This window comes from Phalaenopsis equestris, unplaced genomic scaffold (genome assembly GCF_001263595.1).
Source record: "Phalaenopsis equestris unplaced genomic scaffold, ASM126359v1 Scaffold000299, whole genome shotgun sequence".
Classification (NCBI taxonomy): domain Eukaryota; kingdom Viridiplantae; phylum Streptophyta; class Magnoliopsida; order Asparagales; family Orchidaceae; genus Phalaenopsis; species Phalaenopsis equestris.
The window spans coordinates 49,528-72,898 of NW_018164741.1; the positions used below are offsets into that span (position 1 = coordinate 49,528).

General features: G+C 36.9%; 1 protein-coding gene across 1 annotated transcript in view; it reads right to left on the reverse strand.

Annotated features, from left to right (window-relative positions):
- Positions 1-18,613, reverse strand: part of LOC110025453 (SNARE-interacting protein KEULE-like) — a 48,710-nt gene extending 30,097 nt beyond the window's left edge. The window contains exons 1-8 of the mRNA XM_020725937.1: positions 18,130-18,613; positions 16,444-16,502; positions 15,180-15,261; positions 10,710-10,788; positions 3,192-3,242; positions 3,003-3,099; positions 2,838-2,870; positions 2,337-2,465 (exon numbers count right to left, since the gene is read on the reverse strand). Coding sequence (XP_020581596.1) covers positions 2,337-2,465; positions 2,838-2,870; positions 3,003-3,099; positions 3,192-3,242; positions 10,710-10,788; positions 15,180-15,261; positions 16,444-16,502; positions 18,130-18,202 — 603 coding nt within the window. The 5' untranslated portion in view covers positions 18,203-18,613. The remainder of the gene's footprint in view (positions 1-2,336; positions 2,466-2,837; positions 2,871-3,002; positions 3,100-3,191; positions 3,243-10,709; positions 10,789-15,179; positions 15,262-16,443; positions 16,503-18,129) is intronic.
- Positions 18,614-23,371: the final 4,758 nt, after the last annotated feature.

The following is a 23,371-nucleotide window of genomic DNA, read 5'->3' on the forward strand; positions in this document are numbered from 1 at the left end:
TTCATTTTGATTTGGATATTTGAACTATTTGGGACATGGCTTATTCATTGATGCTTTTGTGTTAGCCACTACAATATTAACATACATGGACAACTAGATAAAGGCGCAAATGAGAGTTGCAGCTGTCACATGCTTAATGTATGAACATTATAACTAGTACATAGAGTGCTCCGCTTGCATGACATCCTCATATGCTGAGAACAAAAGGATTAGGGAGTTGCTTGCGGGCCACCCAACGAAATTTAACAATATGTTCTGCATGACATAGACGATATTCAATGATCTGTTTGAGAAACTACACAGAAATCATTGACTTCATGGCTCTTCCAGGACGACTTCGCGAGAGATGTTAGCGATAACTCTCTACAAATTATCACAAAATGAATCAATGTGATGAGCAATAGAGCGATTTCAACAATCCTCCAAAAAAAATTTCAGATACTTCTAAGCAGGGTTGAATGCACATGTAAGTTTTTCTTCACAATTCATAAAACCAACAAATCCTACGTTTTAACGAACCCCCACAAATATTTCACACGATGCACTGTGCATGTCGTTCTTTAAAGTAATTTCTCTAATTTATTACATTCGACTTTCAAAAAACAATGTTATTACGTAACCCATCGTAATCTCTCCAAAATTATATTAGAGCAATTGATGGAACACAAGTTGATGCACGTGTTCCAAATAATGAAAATATTGTATTCATCGGTCGTTGTGGGTCCCCGACGCAGAATGTCATAGTCAATTGCGACTTCAGCATGTGTTTCATTTTTGTCGTGACCGGTTGAGATGACAGTGCACATGACAGTAGAATTTTCAAAGCTGCAACACAGAATAACAAGTACAACTTTCCACATCCACCCATAAGTACGCTTAAGATTAAGCTACTCACCTAATTCACTTTTCCCTCAATACTAATCAATTAAATAAATCTATGTTTATTAACCAATTAAACGTATTTATATAAATCTATTTTTTTGTTTAGCATTAAATAAACCTAAAAATAGAAACTAATCAATTAAATGAAAAACAACTTGCTTTAAAAAGCTAATTAAAAATCAATTACAAATTTTATTATAGTTTTAGTTTTAGATATTATAGTTTTGATTTTAGCTATACTAGCTATAAAAATCAATTAAGAAACGTGCAATTTCAGTTATTTAGGGTCTGTTTGGGGTAGCTGCAGCTTATTGAATAATATGCTGATAAGCTGATTAAAAATAATCTGCTGATAAGATGGGTGCGGTGACTATTACAAATATTTATTTTTTTTGGAAAAGTTAGACTGCTGCCTGAAAGTTGCCACCACACCTAGATAGGTGCGGTGTGAAAACGCTGTTTTCGGCATTTTGAAAATGCATAAGCTGTCAAAATGCAGTTTAAACAAACATGTCATTAGTCCCACAACACTTGGATGTTTAACTTACCAATGTTTTTATGGAAACTTTTTTTGCAATTTTATGAGCCAATAATGCACGTGGGGTGTTGGTGTCATGTAAAAGGGTTTGGAGGAATGCTTCTGGGTGGATATTACCGATGGAATTTAAGACTTTTTTGCGTAGATTTAAAAAAAATTAAGCGGAATAAAGCTCATTTATGTTTTCAAATAAGCTGCCTGTTTAAAGCTAGATAATCACAAAATGAATCAAGCTCAATTTAAGAGAATCAAGCTACTACAATGTCCAGAAAGCTTGAATTAAGCTTGAACCGACCTCACACAATCTTTTGGTAAATGAGCTTGAGCATGAAGAGCCTTACGCGACTCAACTTGATTCATTTATTGCCTTAGTTGCAGAAGAAAACAAGGTAAGACGATGAAATTGACAGCAGGATTTAACTTTAAAATGTATTTCTCTTGAGCTCCATTTCTTCTTCACACGTTGCAGGTCCATCTAATGCCTTCCCTTGCGAGCACATGACATAACCTCCAAACAGCACGGTTCTGTCACTGTCCTCTCTCAACGAGTTCCTGTTCATGACTTCCTTGTTCTCATGTAAGTATAGTGACGTGGACAAGTGATTGCGAGGGTTTTCATTTTTTTTAATAGATCAACACTTATGAGGTAGGATAGCCATGGCCAATGATATTTTTTCAATGAAATTATTACAAAAAGTTATACATGTATCGAATCAGCAATAATAGGATGCAACAAACATCAATCATCCACGTGAATAAAAGAAAAGGAAAAATAATTCAGTTAAACAGAACGAGAAAAATAGGCTGCAAAGTTTCATTTTCATCCTCGCCCTACATATATCATCAGTAGAAATTCATTTAACTAGCAAAAGATGATTTCTTAAAATGTCAATCTTAAGGACTGCAACAATTGTACCTTCAAAGAAGCAAACACCGTAGCAATTCGTGTAGCAATCGTCTGTAGAGTTGCATTGTGTGCCAGAGAAATTTCTGCAGTATCGCCAAACAACTCTTCCAGAGCCCTCTCATGATCAGAAATGAAGCCCTACATGTGCAATGTAACAATCAGGTTGAACTGGTATAATTAATATGAAGACTATTACCAAGTTCACACATGATACGCACAAAATTAGAAGATAAAATGGGGCATTTACATACATACCAACCAATTCTTATGTATTTACATAACTAACACCTAAACTTCAACTTTTTTACAATTATACCACCCAAATATTTCATATCACATCAAAAATACCACCATTTTAACTTCTAAGAAGTGAAATACACCTTATCATGCATAGGGAAGGTGGCACGTACCTAGAAATTGAAGTATAGGTGTTAGAAAAGTACATAAGAATTGAGTAGTATGTATGTAAATACTCCAAAAAAAAATTAAGAAATAGAAAACTATGAGCACCTGACTATCAATGGCAAAGTATTCCAAGTTCATCTGAAAATGTTTATAGAAAAAGAACAATTTAAGTATAAAAAAGAGAAAAATTCCCATAAAGAAACCATCCTTAGTCACTGATAGAAAAGAAAAGTAATAGTACAGGATGAGATCGATCAAGATAATGTTAACCTCACTCAATGTAGATAGGCGGGGTCGTACACTTGCATCACTCTTGATGTGATTGACCAACTCCTTAGATATAGGTGAGCTAAAGAACACAAATGCTCTGAAACAGATAAAGTAGATCAAACATAAAAGTATCATTTAAAAAGCCCTTCACTAAGCAACTTTGCATCAAAACCAGTCTGAAAAACGTACCTTTTATACAGAGGTGACCTCCCTGACATGTCGGAGAGGAACATGACTACACTGCATAAAAAATTACTAAATGGTGAGAACTAAAATAAAACCACATATTAAATTTATTCTACCATTCCTATTAGAGTTAGATTGCCCAAGCAATTTATAGTTACCATTATAAATACTAGGAATTGGCTTCTATTTGAAGATAGTTGGCTGAATTAAGAAAAGACATTTGTTTTTCTCATGGCTGATTGACCTCCTTCCATCTAAACATAAGATTTATTGATGCTTTCTTTCTCTCAACCTCCCTTATTTTTAGCCATCCATTCATCTTATCTTAGGGATCCCCTTACACTCTTTACCTCACTCCACAAATAATTTGAGGATCATCCTCACAGCATGATATATTGAAATTTTGGTACTAATCCAACTCAACCGAACTTCCATAATATGAAAGTATTCAATGAAATAAAGGTTACATTGTTTAGTAGTGGTAAAATTTATTTTAATTTCGTAGATGAGTGCAGCAACTTTCACTTATGAATAAATTTGTTTAATTGCATCCCAAAACCTCTTGACACGGGAATAGGTTGGACCGGTCGGTCCAGCATGGAGGTGTCGTCCAACAGAGAGAATGGACCGGTAAGCCGGAAGGAGTTACCGACCCTTCCTCCCCCTTATTTCATACTCAATTTCCTTCTTAATTTATTCCTTAACTTTTCCATCTCTTTTCTTACCTATCCCTTTCCTTCTCCATTACTTACTGTTTTTTATGTACCCTCGCCTATTATATATAGACTAGTCATGCTTGCTTAGAGGAGGCTTGACTTGTTTCTAATTTCAGAATTCTGTCACCAGTGTTTCTCCCTTCTGAGTGTTGTATCTGACGAAGAGAAGATGCTCAGGCTATAACTAGTCCGAGGAGGAGACCATCCACTGCGGTCAGACATCTCCAGTGCTACTCCGTCTGCCAACGACCGCCTCCAGAACCTTCCAGCAGGTCGCCCCTCCTCTAGCTCCCATCCAGCAGGACAACGTCTCTCCTGCGCCTAACCCACTCGCACCTGCCAAACAGACCACCCACCCCTATTGATTCCTCCAGCACTACCACGCCTCCCTCCCTTCCCTTCCCTTCCAAACCTACCGCTCTCCCTGAGGGAGTCGTTTATTGTTTTGTGATGTTTTTATTCTTATTTTAAGGAGTCATTTTCGTCGCTTGACCGGTTGCATATTTGTGTTGTTTTAAGTTGAGTCGTCGTTGTAACTTTTGAATTCAGCAATAAATATTTTGTTTAGTCATAGCTTGGATTAACTCTGATATCATGTGGTATCAAAGCTACCATAATCCTAGTCCTATCAAAGAGCCCTTCCCCAAAAGAAAAAAAAAATCCAAACAATGACAAACCCAAACTCTAAACATGCCGCCAAAGAGTAACATTTCAAACCCTACTTAGGATAAAATACAACAGAAGATCCATCGTATGCAACAAAGGCTGACCGAGATGGATAACGGGACCCGGGGGAGATTACCCTCGACTGCAATATGGAGAGTCAAAGGGAGTCGTCGAGGAGGTGGATGGGAAGTCAAATGATAGCCCAAAGGAGGAGATTTAGCACCAAGGAGACGAGGGAGAATTGCAAATCATACGGAGAGTTTTGCAGTCAGAGCCGGAGCGAGATCAATCCTGATTTAGACATAATATCCTTCGCACCAAGTGCACAGTAAAGGCCAAGGTCTGCAGCTTAATCATCGACAGTGAGAGTTATGAAAATGTGGTGTCAACGCTGATGGTGAAGTAATTGGGATTGACTATGTAGAAACATCCATAATACAATTCCCTTACTCAGTTGAAGAAAGAAAACGAGATACACTTGCCACATTTTGTTGGGTAGGTCTTGGCAGTTTGACCGGAAGACTCAGCACGATGGTTTCATGAATACTTACTCCTTTAAGAAAGATGGGAAAAATATTGTATTGTTACATGTTAAGGATGAAAGAGGCAGCGGCGACACAAATGAAGCATTAGTCCTCTGCGCAACCTTCATGTAGTCAGTTTGGGACGCTCCAATGGCACTGGTATTAGTCCTCTTAGAGGGAATTGATGAGGAGAGTGAGATAAAAGCACTACTGCAGTCACTACTACAGGACTTCCAGAATGACATGGCTGACAGTCTTCCAAAGGGATTACCTTCATTGAAGGAAATTCAGCACGCTAAAAATCTTATACCAGGATCAATGTTGTTGATTCGACCAGCCTACAGATTGAGATCGACAGAGTGTGAGGAGTTACAACAACATGTACTGGATCTCGTAGAGAGAGGGCTAATCAGAGAGAGTACTAGTCTGTGTGTTGTCCCGCCCTAATGGTGCCCAATAAGGATGGATTGTGTTGATATGCATCGACGGTAGGGTCATCAAAAAGATTATCATTAAGTACCAATTTCTCATACCTCGCCTGAATGATCTCTTGGACTAGTTACATGGAGTCACCATCTTTTCCAAGATCGACTTGCAAAGTGGGTATAACCAGATACAAACGAAGCCAAAAAATGAATGGAAGACTGCTTTCAAGACATAGAAAATCTATACGAGTGGACAGTTAAGTTTTTCAGCATGTCAAACGCACCCAGCACTTTCATGAGGTGGATGAATCAGGTTTTTGGGCCCACATTGGGAAATTTGAAGTGGTTTATTTTGACAACATTCTAGTATACAACTGATCTGAGGAGGAGCACTTACAACACCTGAGGGAAGTGTTCAAGATAATACGAGCAGAAAAACTATATGCCCATCTGAAAAAGTGTCACTTCATGACGAACCAATTATGCTTTTTGGATTATATTGTATCTAGTACAGGTATTTAGATGGACCTTACAAAGATCGAGGCCATTATAAGTTGTGCCGCATTGCAATCGTTCAAAGAGCTGATACAATTTTTGGGGCTAGCATCGTTTTACAGGTGCTTCATAAGAAACTTCAGCACTATCATTGCTCCTCTGATTGAGCTTTTGAAAGGAAAGGAGATCACTCAGACAACTATAGCTCGGACCATTTTCGACACCCTGGAAGAGAAGGTGACTCGAGCGTCATATATAGCATTACCAAATTTCAACCAACAGTTCGAGGTAGAGGGTGATGCATCCGGCGTGGGGATAGGGGCAATGCTGAGCTAGGCAAGTCGCCCAGTCGCCTTTTTCAGTGAAAAGCTAAATGATTCCATAAAGAATTCCTCAACATACAACAAAGTGTTACATGCAATTGCAAGAGCTCTTGAGCACTAAAGTCATCACCTGTTGCGAGTTTATGTTGTTTACGGATCATAAAACCTTGAAATTCCTAAGCAGCCAAAGCAAACTGAAGGATCGACATGCCACGCGGGTGGAGTTTCCAGCATCATTTTAATTCGTGCTTAAGCACATGGCAAAGAGCCAGAACCTAGTAGCAAACACACTGAGTCGTCGTCACCTCTTCATCACGTCGGTGCAGACTCGAGTTATGGGTGTTGATATTGTAAAGAACATGTAGGAGGCAGATAAAAACTTCAAGGAGATATGGGAGCAATGCTAGGAGAAGCCTATCGGGCAGTACTACCAAGTTGATGGCTACTTGTTCTACCCGAGTAAGGTGTGCATTCCTAGATACTCACTACGAGGGGCTATTTTTCAAGGGATCAACAGTGAAAGACTGGCAGGGACAAGGCTCTTGTATTGGTGAGAGAGCACTTCTTTTGGCCCCGACTGACGACAAATGTAGAGCGACACATGAGGCAGTGTCGAATTTGTCATATAACAAAGACTGGGGAGCAAAATGTCGGATTTTACACCCCTTACCAGTACTAAAGGCACCGTTGGTGGATGTCAGCATGGTGGAGAAACTTCTGAGGACATAGCAAAATAAAGATTCAGTCATGGTCCTTGTGGATCGATTCTCAAAGATGGCACATTGTGTAACATACCACCAGACATTGAATGTCTCGCATATTGCCAAGTTGTACTTCAGAGAAATCGTAAGACTGCACGAGATACCAAGAACCAGCACGTTAGACAGGGATGTCAAGTTTTTGAGCCACTTTTGAAGGACTCTGTGAGGAAAATTAGAACCCAAGCTTCAATTCAGATTTGCAAGGAAAACTAGGCCCTAAGCTTCAATTCAGTTCCACAACGGACCCTCAAATCAACGACCAGACGGATGTACTAAACATGAACATTAGAATCTTCAAAGAAAAGAAGACAGAATTCTAATGTATGTGTTAAAAGAAATACCCGTTCTGAAAGTAGGAGAGGTTGTTATGGAATTCTTCAAGAAATAGTGCAATTGCAATATATGAATTCTATTAAGTGCAACGTATTTTTATTCAACTGTATTTGGTTTGATTATATTCCTAATCGAGAAACAATATCAACAAATTCATATGACATCCGAAGTTAAAATAAATAAATATATGTCAAATTTGATTCATTCGTTCTAGCACTTCAAGCTAATCAAGTATATTATCTTAAATACTATGGCAGGGCAAGAATAAAACTTGACTGGACTGTATTTATTAAAACTAGGCCTAGAGCGATTATTGAGGTCCAAACTATTGCTAAACCTGCTCGTCAAAAGCATAAAATATCATATTTTCATTTTCCTCTTGAGCAAAGGGATACCTTAGTGGATGTTAGTTGTGCAAATGAAGAAGTTGATCGTGATGTGGATGAGTCTCAAGATAATATAGGTGCGAGAATTTAAGTCAACCTCTACTCATTCGTCCGATGAATCAAAATAAGATGGGAACTTACAGGTTTTATATTTTGCATGGTTTGTTCTGGTGTTTCCTGCATTTACTTATATTGTTTCTTATTTTTACTTATGTTATTTTCTGCTTTTATTTTCGTTAGTTTCCAGTTTTATTTCATTTGTTTCAAATTTTTGTTTCTGTTATTTATTGTTTATAATTATTCTGATCAATTTACTCTTCATTACAGATGGCTACAGACGGTAGCAATGATCAAGGTCCTTGGAGATCAATTGCCTCCAACTGCCTCCAACTTCTTCTGAAGAAAGAAGCTGGTGATTTCATAGCCCACCGTGCAGACGGCATCATTATGACGATCAAAACTTCAACCATGACCGCGATGCTCGTCAATTCCATAAATCTACCTCCAATTACCCAGAACTACCACATTGCCACCTCTGTCTTCCTTCAAGGTAGACCCCTCTACTTCTGCAAGCCTGTTTTCATGGACGCCTCAAGACGGTTGTAAATCGAGCTGATTGGAGATTCGTAAGTAATTGAACTTATATTAATTAAAATTATTTTTATAATAAATTATATGGCTAATATTAATTTTTTGTAAGTTTTATCCATCCAGACAGCCCATCCATAGAATGACAGAGATCATTATGACAGTGATCATTAAGAGTAAGTATAATGCTCCTTATCCATCATGGATGAAGATCTCGATTGAGGTTCAGATATATGGTTTAAGACATTCGATGTAAAATTAATTATTTTGAATTACATTTATAAACTCAATTTTTTTATAATAGCTAACATTATTTAGCATTTGTTTTGTAAAAAAAATTGTTGATAGCATCAACAGTAAATCTAGAAGAACTTCGAGACCCGATGCCAAAAACACTTGCTAGATATGTTAACAAATATTCACAAGAAATGAAAGAGGCCTATCTAGTTAAACGGTGATGTATGAGCTGAGTTATCCAAAGTGTGATTCCGCCTAAGTATCTCACAAAAAAGGGAGACGACACAATAAAATCAAAACTCGGATTGTGGGGGCATTGGTACCTCCATGCACATCGGAAACTCGATTCTCCATAACGAGAATGGAAGGATAGTAAAATTTATTCCTTGTATTAAAATAATTTATTAAATTATTTTTTCCTGACTTTTTTATATGGTAATAGAGATTGACACTTGGATGAAAGCACAACGAAACTGAGTTGCACGACCGCACACATCAACGTCAGGTAGACCACCAGTGGTTCCACGAAAAATCTCACCATGTCCACGTAAGTTGAATGATATTTGTTTATTTGTGAAATTTATTTACAATTTTATTTTGATGTCAAGTATGTGCGCCTGAAGAAATCATGGAGTCAGAGTCCAATGGAATATCGTAGCTCTAATGGGTCAGTCCAACCACTAGTACTTCAAAATATGGAGGGAAGTTGTCAGAAGGAGAAAGAAAGGGAAGATCTACAACCTCAACGCATGGGGATTTGTCTATGAGGCACAACACTCCGGTTTCAATAAAAGGTCATCATCGATAGATGACTTCGATGAGAAAGTCTCTAGGCGTGTGGCCGCACTGACCGAATAATTGTGTACCAGCTTCGCTGCTAAGGTATGTGAGATAGAGTCCAAGATGAGCGCTTGTGTACCAGCTTCGTTGCTAAGGTATGTGAGATAGAGTCCAAGATGAGCGCAACGGAGCAAGTCAATGATGTCGAGTCAAGAGGCTCGAGGCAACTATTCAACAGCTACAGCGTCAGGCACATCTCGGTGGAAAACGATCTTTGGTCGAGGAGGACGGCATGATTTACTTTTTTTCTGTGTAGAACTTTATTTATAATTTTTTTCATTTATTTTGTGGACAGTATTGTACTGGATGATTTGTTGCTATTTGTTGGTACATTTATTAAAATTTCATTCAATATCCTTGTCTTTATTTGTTCTTTTACACTATTATGATAAGTTATGAATATGGATATTTGTTCTTTCGTTTTATAATTGTAGGTGTGTAAAATTACATTAGTCAGTGCACTATTTATTTGTTTTTTTCTGCTGCAGGTTACCGGCTGATTAGCAGCTGAATTTTCAGCCTTTAAATTTATGGCTGAATAATCAGTTTTTATTCATTCGGTTTAACTTTTTAGGCGCTAATCAGTCGGTGTAATTTCCTGGCTAGAAAACTCAGCCAGCATTGCTTTTCCAACAAGCCTTTTCCCGGCTGGCGGTAATGTGGTTTACTGGCTGAAAAAGATGTGATCACCCATTGATTTATCAGCCAGTAGACACTTAATTTCTTGTAGTGTTGGATTGGAAGGCTCAGAAGGTCAAACTACAAGCAATGGCACTTAGGAGGATGGCTTGATGTTCGAATCATGTAGCAAATAATCAAAGCATAACAAAACAAGAAATAAAAATAAACAAAAGATATGAAGAATTTGATTGCTATCAAGGAAATCAACATTCTAGAAGTAATAAATCCCACACTTTACAGTGTTTCATTTGACACCTAGGCAAAGGTGACATCTAATGGAATGTGAAGATTAAAAGGCATTACGGAGACAAAATTCATGCAAGTAAAATACAGCCACTAATACAAAGAAGGTATTTCTGATTTAATTTACTAAAAAGTGAAATTGTTGATGAGTAACTAAAGTTAAGTTTTTTCCTGCATTTGTGAATAATAAAAAAGTTAAAAAGTTATTGTTGAAGAAAGTTAGCAAAATGAATAATGGAAAGTGTGATCAGCGAAAGAGTAACTAAATGACATGAATCTATCAACAATGATTGGGAGTTGTACTTCTCTCTGGTTGGCTGTATAAAGTAAATAGCATCCATTGATGGCATTGGCTGTCTTCTCTTGTAAATGTCTTCAACCACTGAAAAATGAAAAGAACAAAACAAAGTTACTTAAACAGCATGGGAGTAAAATTACTTCCAAGCCCTCAAATAAATGCGCATAAACTCAAGGCAGGCACTAGATATTCAAGAGTCACTAGAATGTTCAAAATCGGAAGAGAAAATCATTTTAGATTTTTCCTAAAGCGAGAGTTGCTATAAAGAAATACAAATGTATGGGGTCAATTCCTATTTACTACCATGGTATAGTTAAAGTAAAGAAGCATTCAAGATATGAAAGCTAGAAAGTTGCTCTGGGTAATATTGTCTAATTTGAAGCACATGCCAGCAAGCATCAAGCAGGCTGAGATAAGCCAAAATAACACAGCCTAAAGAAAGCAAGTGTGAATTGGATAGGGCAAACTGACCCAAGGCCTCACAAGCTGCACGCAGGTTTTTCCCGCAACAAAAGGCCCAACGTGTTTCCCAGATTGCACGAGAGGTGTAAAGACAAACAGAACAACAGAAGTACAATTTCTTTCCAATTTTTAGCAAGTTTCCTCACATCCTTTTCTTCATTTTTAGTTTTTTTCTTATATATGTGTTATATTAGGGTTTATAAGTCAGTTTTTGGCAATGAGTTTGTTTAGAACAACAATCGGCATCTGTTTTCTCCCTTCAAGGCCTGTAACTGAGAGATTAGGTGGTGTTCCTGTTGTATCTCTCTCCTGATGTGGTGATTAGCTTCCCCTATCCTCTTCCGAAACCTCCCACATCGATCTCGACCGCCCCTTCCCTACTACTGCCGCCCGGAATAGCCTCTTTTTATTGTTTTCAGCAGTCAACCGCTATCACCACCTCTTGGCAACTGTTCAGCCTCCCATATCCATCATCGCCTTGTTGTTGTTCTAACCACGAGGAACGCCCTTCTATAGTTTTGGATGTTATTCCAGCAGTTTTGAACCACTTCTCTGCCACCTAACCATTGTCCCAGTCCTTCTCACTAGCTATCATCACTATTCCAGCCCTCCATACCCGCTGACATCACTTTTCCAACCCTCCATCTTTGTTGTCGTTGTTGTTCCAGCCCTCCCCCTTCGCTGCCATCATCCAAACAGCCATGTGACGTCAATATTTGTTGTGTACTTGTTGTCCAGAACTAACGAAACAATTGTCTTGTTGTTTTATGCTTGTCAGCCGCCTCGTCCATCATCCCGCCACCTTTAAGACCATTGTCGATCACCACAACCACCACCACCACAAGATTTTACTCTGGTCATGTGTCATGAGTCGTATTATTGTTATTTCCCTTACAGCATGTCGCGAGTCGTGTTCGTTGTTGTTTTCCCTTTCAAGTATGTTGGTTGTAACCGTATATTTGCTTTCAGTAATAATACTTGATTTTCTTATTATAGATTGGATTAGCTCTGGTATCATTTGGTAACAGAGCTAGCCTAACACCAATCCTATACTAAGATTTTCTAGCATCCACCATACCCAAACCTATCAGCATCCCTCCACGCCCGCCGAAAAAATTTTCCCCTCCTTTTCCACTCAAACCATACTTACACCGACATCACCCCTACCTACACCCCAAGCCCTAATCAAGTCACTGAATAGATAATTTTCAAAGACCAGAAATAGAGGAAATGTCACGATATCATTTATGAGAAATTTGGAAAAGGATATCCATGAACATTCCATGGAGAATGTGCGGCTAGAAATCCTCCAACTACAACAAATGTTTGCTATCTTCGAGACGAGGCAATCTGGAATGGTCAATTGTAACTACAACGGTGACTTGCTAGATCTAAGGAATGGAGTAAATCTCATCTACCATACGAATGTCAGGGATGAACCTCTAGCCAACGAATTGACCTAAAATATCCAATAAGTCGGGATTTTGAAGTAATTGTGGATTTGTAACATTTTAACGGTCACTTGGATCCTAACGAGCTAACGAGTGACTTCAGACAATGAAATTTTTCTTTAAGTATCAAGACATCCACGTTGAACATAATAGTAAAACTAAGAGCCGACAAGTTAAAGATAAGTGCATTATTTTGTGGGCAAAATTTAAAGCACATACACTAGCATGAGAGAAAAGACAAGAACGTTATCTGATCCAAGATGAAACCACAGTCAGTACCTACAAGCTCACAACATATAGGGTGTTCGCACCGCAACTTCAAAAGTGAAGAGGCAACATCATTGGATGACCGCCACACCTTACAGCAAAGTTCAACCCCATGATCGGGTGGCAAGGGTACATCAAGGGGAACATTTAAGCCCCCATCTAAGGAGAAATCAATTCAGACCGGATAACACGTGAAGCTTATTTGTATTCCCAAATACATCTCAATCATGAAGTGTTTCAAGTGTCACAGATTTTAGCATATCGGATTAGATTGCACAAGCAGAAAAATCTTCTCTCACAAATCAGAAAGCAACTGACTTCGGTGAACCAAAAGAGGATGAATAATTCAGAGTGGATTATCAACTTCCAACCAAAAAAAAAAGTAATGTCAAAGACTCCAGCAAAAGTAAAAATAGTTAATCTAAAAGAATGTGAGTCTGAGGTAATAAGTGTTCAGGAAAAATATGAGGTTGTGATGCCTCAGGATACCTTTTTGCGGAGATTGAGAAGAGCATCAACAGAACTGGTATTTGATGTCCAAAATGACCATGAGTTTTAAGAGCTGTTACCAGACAGAGGGCAACCTCAAATAAGAAAATTATAGAATTTTCAGATATATAGCTTACCACTTGAGCTGCTTCTATTGAGGGATCCAACCTATTAGAGATGTGAAGCTTTTGAGGTACTTTTGGGAGACTATATGGAGTCATTTGGGTATCAGAATTAGTTCAGCAATATACCCACCGACAGATGTTCGAACAGGATGGATTAAACACAGCATTAGAAATTGCATTAACATTATTGGAGGAAAGAACATCCTACAACGGATTTAGGTTCTTCAAAAGAAAAAGAAGAGGCTTCTCCGATGCAGTTGCCACTGAAAGTGATTCAGCATGCCACAGATTTAATTCTAGAGTAAGTTTCTCCAGAAGAATTTGTTTTTTGTATGCCCCTTGTCGAGTACGCGTGAAAGAGAAAAATTACAGATTTAGGGGCTCGAGAGTTACTTTATAAAAATCTACGTTGATATGTAGTTTTGGCTCAAGTTGTGCCAAAAGTGAAGGAATATTTATTTTATCAGGACATGCTTTAGAACGACAACGGCAACAGGATTAAATTACCGAGAGTTTGCAACATTCCTCTACCTTCAACAAAGTTGACCAGACTACTATGAGAAGACTAAAGTTTCAACAGAAGAGGTCAAAGCTTCTCCAATCCCGAGAGATTGTAGGGCGTCAAAACCGCAGGGGGGTTTTTTCAGTGACAAAAGTCCTGGCTCGCCTCCCGGATCGTACGAGAGGCGCAGAGACAAACCGAACGGTAATTGTTTGATTTCTTTCCAATTTTTAGCAAGTTCTCATTTCCTTTCCTTTCCTTTAGTTTTTTCTTATCAATGTGTTGTATTAGAGTTTGGAAGTCAATTTTTACCGTTAGATTATTTAGAATAGTCGTCGACATCCATTTTCTCCCTTCGAGAGATGTATCTGAGAGATTGGGTAATGCTTCGGCAATATCTATCTCCAGAAGCAGAGATTATCTTCTTTTATCCCCTTCTAAATCCTCCCACATCACTCTCGGCCGCCTGTTCCCTGTTGCAGCCACTCGGACCAGCCACATTTAAATGTTTTCTGCAGTTCCTTCTTTGCAGGTGCCTTTCCTGCCCCTCGATTGTTGTTCCAGCTGCTCATATTCATTTCCATCTTCGTTGTTCCGACCACGAGGAGAGCCCCTCTGCAGCCTTGGTTGTTGTTTCAATTTTTTTGAACTACTTCCCTACCACCTAACCACTGTCTCAGTCTTTCCCACTTGGTTCCATCAATGCCCCAACCCTCCATGCCCGCTGCCATGAGTGTTCCAGCCCTCCACCATTATTTTCGTTGCTATTCCAGCCCTGCCCCTTTGTTTTCATTATCCCGGTGAGGGTCATGCGACATCGATAAATGGTGTGTACTTGCTGCCCAAAACCCAAGAAATTATTGCCTTGTTATTTTATGCTTTCCAACCACCTCTTCCACCAGCCTGCCATCTTTCAAACCCTCGTCGAACACCACAATCTCCTCGAGATTCACCCTAACCATGTGTCGTGAGTCGTTTTGTTGTTATTTTCCCTTTCAGTGTGTTGTGTTTCATGTTTGTTTTTGTTTTCTATTTCAAGTAAATTGGTTGTAACCACCCATTTGCTTTCAGTAATAATACTTATTTTTTCAATTGTGATTTGAGTTAATTCTAGTATCACAAACTGAAAATACTCTATAATCAAAAGATAAACAGATGAAAAAGGCTTCCATAACTTACATGAAATCCCTTCGTAGGTGATATTAGCCATCTTGCAAGAACATGACATGATTTTGACCGTAAGCTTATCCATTATAAGTACCTATAAAACCAAGTAATACTTTAGAAAATGGTAAATATCATGAGTTCTACCTCATAAAGGCAAAGAATACCGAGGATTTCAATTGGTATTTCTACAGTATTGATGAACTGATGAGGGTATGGACATGTTAGGAATTCACTTTAAAAATGCAGCTCAACAAATAAATTTTGAAACTAAGATGCAACTAATTGAAGGCTAAGAAAATAAAAAATAAAACATAAAAAGAAAATAGTTAATGCCTTTTATGTTGAAAGTCAATTTACACACAGCTAGAAAAAATTTACATCCAAATATTTTCTGAATCAAAGCATGCAAGCATGCAACATAAAAAGATGAATTAGTGAGCTAAGCACGCAACAAATATCAGCTACAAAAATTTTACAGCTTTCTTTCTTAAAAATATGTTGTTCTAATATGTCCAATGCACAAACTGGACAGAATGACCGACCCACACAAATCTCATCAGTGGTAAATATATGTGGTAACCTACATATTTTTTGGGACTACACAAAATAAAATTTTCAAAATAAATGAGTTTAATCTTCTTTATTTGTGCTCCCTACTTGCATCAGTTTGATTCATCAAGTTGCATCATTAAAAATTAATTCTCCAATCAATGCTAGGATAATATTATAATCAAGTTAAGGCAGCAGCCCATTGACATATAGCAATACAAGGGTTCAATAACCAAAAAAACTCACAAAACTTAAATTTCAGATTCCAACTATAATTATGTGCCACAGGACCATAGATGTTCCATTGGAATGAAGTCATTTATTCATATAGATAGCAAAAATTATGTTCAAAGCTGCTGCATTTCGCTTCATATTTAACTGACGTGTAGCACTATATTTCTGTTGGAAAACAGTTTTAATATACAGAATAAGTTCTGGGTGTGATGTGAAGTTGGAAAGTGGGATCATTTCTAGTGTTTGCCGGGCAACAAAACTGGGAATTGAGTTTGGGATAACTGCGATTTTGTTTTTCTTGACTTTCCACCTCATTTGATTCTAAGTCAACAAAAAGTGGGAAAGAGGAATACCCTCAGCTCTGCATTATAATATATACTATTAAAAAAAACTTTATTATTGTATGGACAAATATGATAGTAATTAAATTATATAAGGATAAAGTAACAAGAGAGATGAGGAGCAAAAAGAACAAAATAAACAGTTAAAGTACCTTCCATCTAGTTTTTGAATCCTTTGCACGAGTTGCTCGAAGCATTTCATGCAATAGACCTATAAAAACAGCATATACTTGTGAAACCATAGCATAAAAGAAACAAATGATGAGAACAAGGCATGCATTAAAAAAAAAGTTATACACATTGGAATTCCAATATGCCACCGCTGGCATGATTTAGCATTGCACTTGCAATATATAGATAAAACTTCTTCAACAGAAGGTCAAAATTTATTTTTTCATGTTAAGCAAATGACATGAGTTCTAACTTTGCTTGATGAGTCTAATTTCATTCAAAAGTGCCCAAGTGTGATTTCTAAAATACAACCACAGTACCCCAAGATATCAGAGTATAGATATCTTACCACATTTCTTAAAGGCAAAATTGATCCGGTATTTTTCCCTCGCATGATATTTATTACGATCTTTGATGAAATAGTGGCATGGAAAGAAATATAGATCATAGAGCCTTGGAAATTAATGGTTTGAAATTTTTTGAAACCAATTATGGTGAATGTCAAAAAGACATATCCTAATAAATTATGTAAAATCAAATAAACAATAGCAGCTTCGCTTCAAAATCATGCTCTCTCATATTATCTTGCACAATTTTTATCAGTCTTAATACCCCGCACAAGTGCAAGCTCCATAAACCAATATAGACCTCCACTGCATTCAAAGATTTTCTGACTTTGTCTAACATTATTTTTTGAACCCTCTTTGCTGTAAACTATAAACTTATTTTTTTCACATCTTCCAGTCCGAATATCATCTTCTTTCAATTTCCATTTTCCTTTAACGGTATTTAATTTGTGTCCTCCACATACTCTCCTTTTAGCTACTTATCCAGTTCTTCCATAGTATTCTTCATGCTAATAAAGGGAAGGTTCAAGAGAACTGCAGCATTTCTATTTCAAATAAGATTTAAAAAACAATAAGATTGCAGTCATTAATGGTGCTTGAAGACAAAAGGCAATGTTATCCATGAATGAGAATGAGAAACTTGATCCTGACTGAATGTGCTCAAACCTGCCTTTTTGCCACAATTAAGCTATCAATAACTTAGTCGTGCTAACAATGCCATTGTAAAACTCTTTCAGTTGTTTTATATAACAAAAAAATAAACCAAATTTTCATGGAAAAAAAATGGTATTAACAATGGAAGATTTCATTCTAATACAAAGAAGGCCGTTAGCACACTTTGTTGGTTTAATAAGTTCGCTTCCCCATATGGTGCAAAATCTAAATGGAAATTCCATCTCCCATCTTGGTCCTAAACCATTTTTCACCTTCATCAAGTTTGAGCTGTCTCTATACCATATGAGCATCAGGAAACCTTCTAACCTTTCTATCAATTCGCTCTAAACTGTTTTCAGACACATCAATTGCTACATATTAGTTATCCTACTTTCCTTTTGCTCTCAGCCATTTCTTTTTCGGATTTCCTTCACGGGAATGATTTCAGCAAATTGTCAAATTGGCTATGTCACCAAATCCCACTCATTTCCCGCTGCACCTAAAAAACGAACTTCCAAAACAGCAGCTACACTACAAAACTTCCTAAAGTACAAACACTAATTATGGCATTGGCTAAGTTAAACAATCCAAGTTCCATCACAATAGTTCCCCCAATGAACAGCATTATATAGAAATTGAAGCCGAAGGAGAAGAGCAAGATCTTACGGTCCCGAGTTGCCTGCCGGAAATTCTTGTAATCTCCACTTCCAGATGTAAAATCAGAATCGGACATCGACATTTTCGAGATTTGAAAGCGGGAATCGGCACTTCGCCAAAGACTCGACCTGGATCGCTCCTCCTCCTCCCAAAACAGGGAGTATTGAAGATTCCGATAAAATTGAAGGTAAAAGAGAAGGCGCAAATCGATGAAAGATCTGAAACTTCGCCAAAGGGACTCGATGGGCCAATGGGTTGCCGATCAGAGAGGGTTGACCTTGCAGACACGGCTTGACCAGAAAGATAACGAAATGGAGGCTGTTAGCCTTCAAATTTTGAGCAGAAGAAGGGGGAAGTTGCCATGTAGAGAAGAAGAAGCGGGTCGGGTTGGGGCTCTGGCCGGCCTTCACCCATTGACTGATCGAAGAAACTATGGCGAAGCAACGGCAAGGGCTGTCAGGGAGAATTTTGACGCGGTGTTATTAAACCTCAAAAGATCATAAGAATATGTTAGATGAAAAATTTTAGGATATGCTCGGACTTAATTTGATTTTTTTTTATTTCCAAAAATATATTTAGTACTTATATTTAATATATTTTATGTAAAAAAATATATTAGCTTGCATTTAAAAACATTAAAATAATTAAAAGTTATTTTGAATATTTTAGAAAACAATTTGATTTATTTTAAGCATAAAAAATATATATTTTTCAAATAAATATATAAATAATAAATAAATAAATAATGTTATTTCAAATTGCCTCTTTTTTTTTTTTGGCAAAGTAGTAGTTAATAGGTCTTTCTAGCCCGAGCCACGGGCAATAGATGTGTGAAATACCCCATGATTCGCTCTTCAACACCAAATTTGGCTGAAACTATCTTACAAAGTGATTTGTCAAACTTAACACAATTTTTTTTACCCAACACCCACTGAAACTATCTTACAAAGTGATTTGTCAAACTTAACAGTTAAATTGATTTAAAAGGTTGACTTATTTATTTGGCCGCTCGACCAAACTCCCAATTGTCAACTCTCACATTCCCATGAGGTAAGACTTGCTCTTTAAACTAGTTCACTCTATTAGTGGTCCCGAGATTCACAAACGACAAAAGTAAGAATTAAAAATGAAAGGCTGACATACGTCCATGACCATTTATGAGTCATATGATATCTGCATTATCGCTTGCTTTTTAGGACGACATGGACAGGCTCCATATTGTATGAGCCATAATTTAATATTACTTTCCCTTTTTCTCTATATGTAAGCTGGCATGGAAAAAATATCCTTTTATGTGTCATATAAATAGATGTATCATATCTGGAGGGATTGGATCCTCTCTATTCTCTCCCTTGTCATCTCTTACACGCTCTTCTTCAGGTTTTGAGAGCACGTCAACTCTCTTCTTCTGCACTCTTCTCACACAAGTCTCTTCCAGGATGTTTAAGCTCACAAATGATATAGGTCCTTATGTCCTATAAGGATTTTACATCTTGAAAGGTGTGGTGCATATGGAGTTCATACTATAACCTAGCAAAGAAGTCTTCAATGTAGAAACAAAGAAAAATGTTAATTTGTTCCAGAGAGTTTATGAAGTAACAAATCAAAAAGTTAAGATAAAAAATAAGAACAATGAGATAAGAGAAAAAACAAGAATCCTCTAAGACTTGTTACAGGTCCTATGGGATCATTTGGAACAATAGTTAGTAGACAATAACAACCAAGAGGGTAACTACTAAAAGTGAGATTAAAAAGAGCTCTATCACCAAGGTTAGAGAAAGAAGAAGATAATGATGAGTTGCTCATTTTGGAGGAAGAGATCCTCGATTCCTCATAAGCAAGAGTGAGGAGAAGAGATATTGGAAAATGCATTTTCAAGCATCTGCAAAATTTAAAATTTCATCTTTTAATTCATATAAAGGGAGATCAGACATTGTTGACCGCATATCCTTTTTCAAGCTAGTTATATGCTTGAAAAGAGTAAATGATGCCCTAGTATCATTTTTTGTTTATGATACTATGGGAAACAATTGTACATTAGTTCAATAACTTGCATACAAAGTTCATCACCTCTTTCGGGTAATTCAAGCGGATGTTTGTACCTCTGTTGTTTAGTGATCAAAACCATAGAAAATTCACAAGTCCTTTTGAATATCTATCAAGAGCCTTCAAAAAGTCTCAAAAGTTTTATCATCAGGTTTCAACGATAGATGTTGAAAGTTAGAGACTTGGAACATGTCTTCGCTTACATAACACTAGCTCATGGCCCACTTGACGGTCCATTCCAATACAAACTTGGTTTACAAAAACTAGGGTGGTACTGCCTAAAAATGACCTTTCAATCAAAGAATATAAATATTTATCAAGTTCTCTTAGAACCAAAGAGTCGGGTATATATTCTGGAAATGACATTTTGGAGATTGTTGTGATCGAAGAATCAAATCACCCTGAGGGATACTCAAAATACCTCCAAAATACAACTTTTCCAATAAAATCAAGAGTCTACAGGCCCAAAAGTTAATTGAGAGAAAGCCAAAAAGGAGACAAGAACTAACTCGATTATCTTCAACATAAGTAACTATGTTAAGAGTTTCAATGGCCGAGATTATCAAGACCATTCAAAATAAGAATTTCTTACAAAACCCCATGTCAATGCGGGTAGAGAATCTCCAACGTGACTCAAATAAGTATTGTGCATATTGTCAAGATCATAGATGATACAGAAGAATGCTGACACTTACGAAACCTTATCGAGGAGCTGATCTGAGTGGGGAAACTGAAGGAATTCATAGCCCCAACGGTAAATACTCAGATGCAAGGAAAGCTTCTAAGGAACACACAAGCAATGAGCATATTTCAATTAGAGTAGTACACATCCTCGATGTACTGCCCATATCTTCAAAGGAGATGGACTTGAGGCCTTCCGATGATGCAATCTAAAATGATTGAAGAAAGGTTAAGTTAATTAGGCCACCTTCACTAAATCATTTGTTCCAACCCATCCACCAATCTCCTTTACGAACACTAATCTACCCACCAGAGGAAATCCTTTCAATAGCACCATTGTGATCAATGTGTTGAATATGGCCTATCAGATATGGAGTATCCTGATAAATACCGGTGGTTTCATCAACATCTTATTCAACAAAAGTCTTTAAGAAGATGGATATAGCCAATGCTCTGTTTACACCCTCCTCTGATCCACCCTCTAAATTTTTTAAAGAAAGAGAAAACTTATGTAATGATATCTTTATCAGTGACTAGGGGAGAAGGAGAAAATTTGTACGTTGCCTTGACTAATCATTGTGGATGATCCAACCATCTAAAATGCCATCTTCAGCAAACTTGTGTTAAAACACTTTCAATGAAATAACCTTTGCTTATCATATAGCTCTTAAGTTCCTATGTGGAAGAGAAGTTATTGGCGTCTGAGGTAACCTAGTCCAATCACATGCATGTTACTTACGTGCAAAGGAGAGCATGCAAGAAGACCCCCCACCAACTCAACACAAATAAAGGTAGCAGTCTGGAATATATCGAGACTTGTGCCCACTTTTAAAGAATAAATCTACATAACTTTTCAAATTTATTTTAGCTTCAACAAGGAGTACGAAGCCAGCCAATTATAGTATTGAGAGAATATTGGTATGACTTTTCCTGAAGTGCAAGAAAAATTTCTGGAGTAAGTGTTGTTGTCATCTATTACGGACTCAATGTCAATCTTGGAGTCAGGCCAATCAACAGAAAGATAAGAGTCATAGCTACCACTATAGTAGAACCTATTTAATAGGAGGCCCAAAAATTGCTTGACGCAAACACTAATTGGATAACTAATGTTATGATGGTTTACAATGCTAACAACAAATAAAAAATATGTGTTGGTTTCAAGTTATTTTAAGTTAAGCTTTTATAGCTTTTAATTTAGTATTATTAATATATGACCAAACTAACCATTTAGGGCTCAAAGATTATGTCGTTTTGTTTAATGAAAGACAAAATTCTATGCACTAACCAAAGCTTTTGAGGCTTGGAGACTATCTTCGGTCACTTGTACGGGATTTAGGCTTGTGAATTAACCGGAGCTTCTATGGCTTCAAGGATATGCATGATCATTATGAGGCAACATCAAGCTTTTGATTCCCAAACGTTATGCCAATCACTTATAAGTAGCTTGATGCTACGAACCATCCAACAATTTTAAGGCCTTAGATGTGATTTTTTTTTTTTTATGTGATTACTTTGAGCTTTAGAAACATGAAGTCTAAGTTAGTTTGCCATAAATATTTAAGAAATCACCCAAGTTTTTAAGGTCGTAGGCTATATTTAATCAAAGATTCCTTGATACGCATTCAAGTGGCACAAATATATGTTTGTAATTTCTTCTAATTTAAAGTAAATCATCATTTATTAAATTTATCTCTATCAAGCACCAACTTTTGTAAAAGAAAATCATTTAAATTGGGCAACAAATTTTATGGAGCTGGAAAAAATTTCTATAAATAATTACTCAAGCCGTCTCTGTGTTAACTTGGTTTAAATAAGCCATAAATTGTTGTTTAGAGTATGCCACAAGGATTTTCCTCAGGGTTGACCCAAGAATATCCCCTTTTTTTCATAGAGCACTATTAGTAGTGTTCCTATACCAAAAATTAAGATTTGGCATTTCAAAACAATAGAAAACAAAAAGTTGCTTTGAAGGAGAAAAGATGCTTGTGATCATCAACAAAATACACACATAAATAATTTATTCTTAATGAAATCCAACATAAATCTTCATGATTGTTCAAACATGTGCAAAGCTAACATGAAGGGTTTGCCAATTATGTCTTTTACTATCCTTTAATTACTTAACATTCATACATAAATTTAAGCAAAAATATGAAATGTTTGGGCATTTATTTCAAATAGATCATCTACAAAAACATTAATATTATTTTGTAACAAGTTCATATACACAGTGAGGCATAAATCTTTGAGAGAGTAAACATAGAAGCTCATATGAGATCCCCTACAAATACAAGGGACTTTATTATGCCTTTAATAGAGTATAAAAAACTAGTGATGTTTCCATGATCATAATAAATATAATGCTTTTGTTCATAAAATAAAAATACAGCTAACTCTATAGTAGGCCAAACCTCCCTTAGTATTATAGTCCTTATTTAAACTGAAACTTCATGAGTAAGATTATGTTTAGGGTAGTTAAATGCTTGTGGTGCATTTTAAATCACTGCAGGTATGTTTGAGAAAT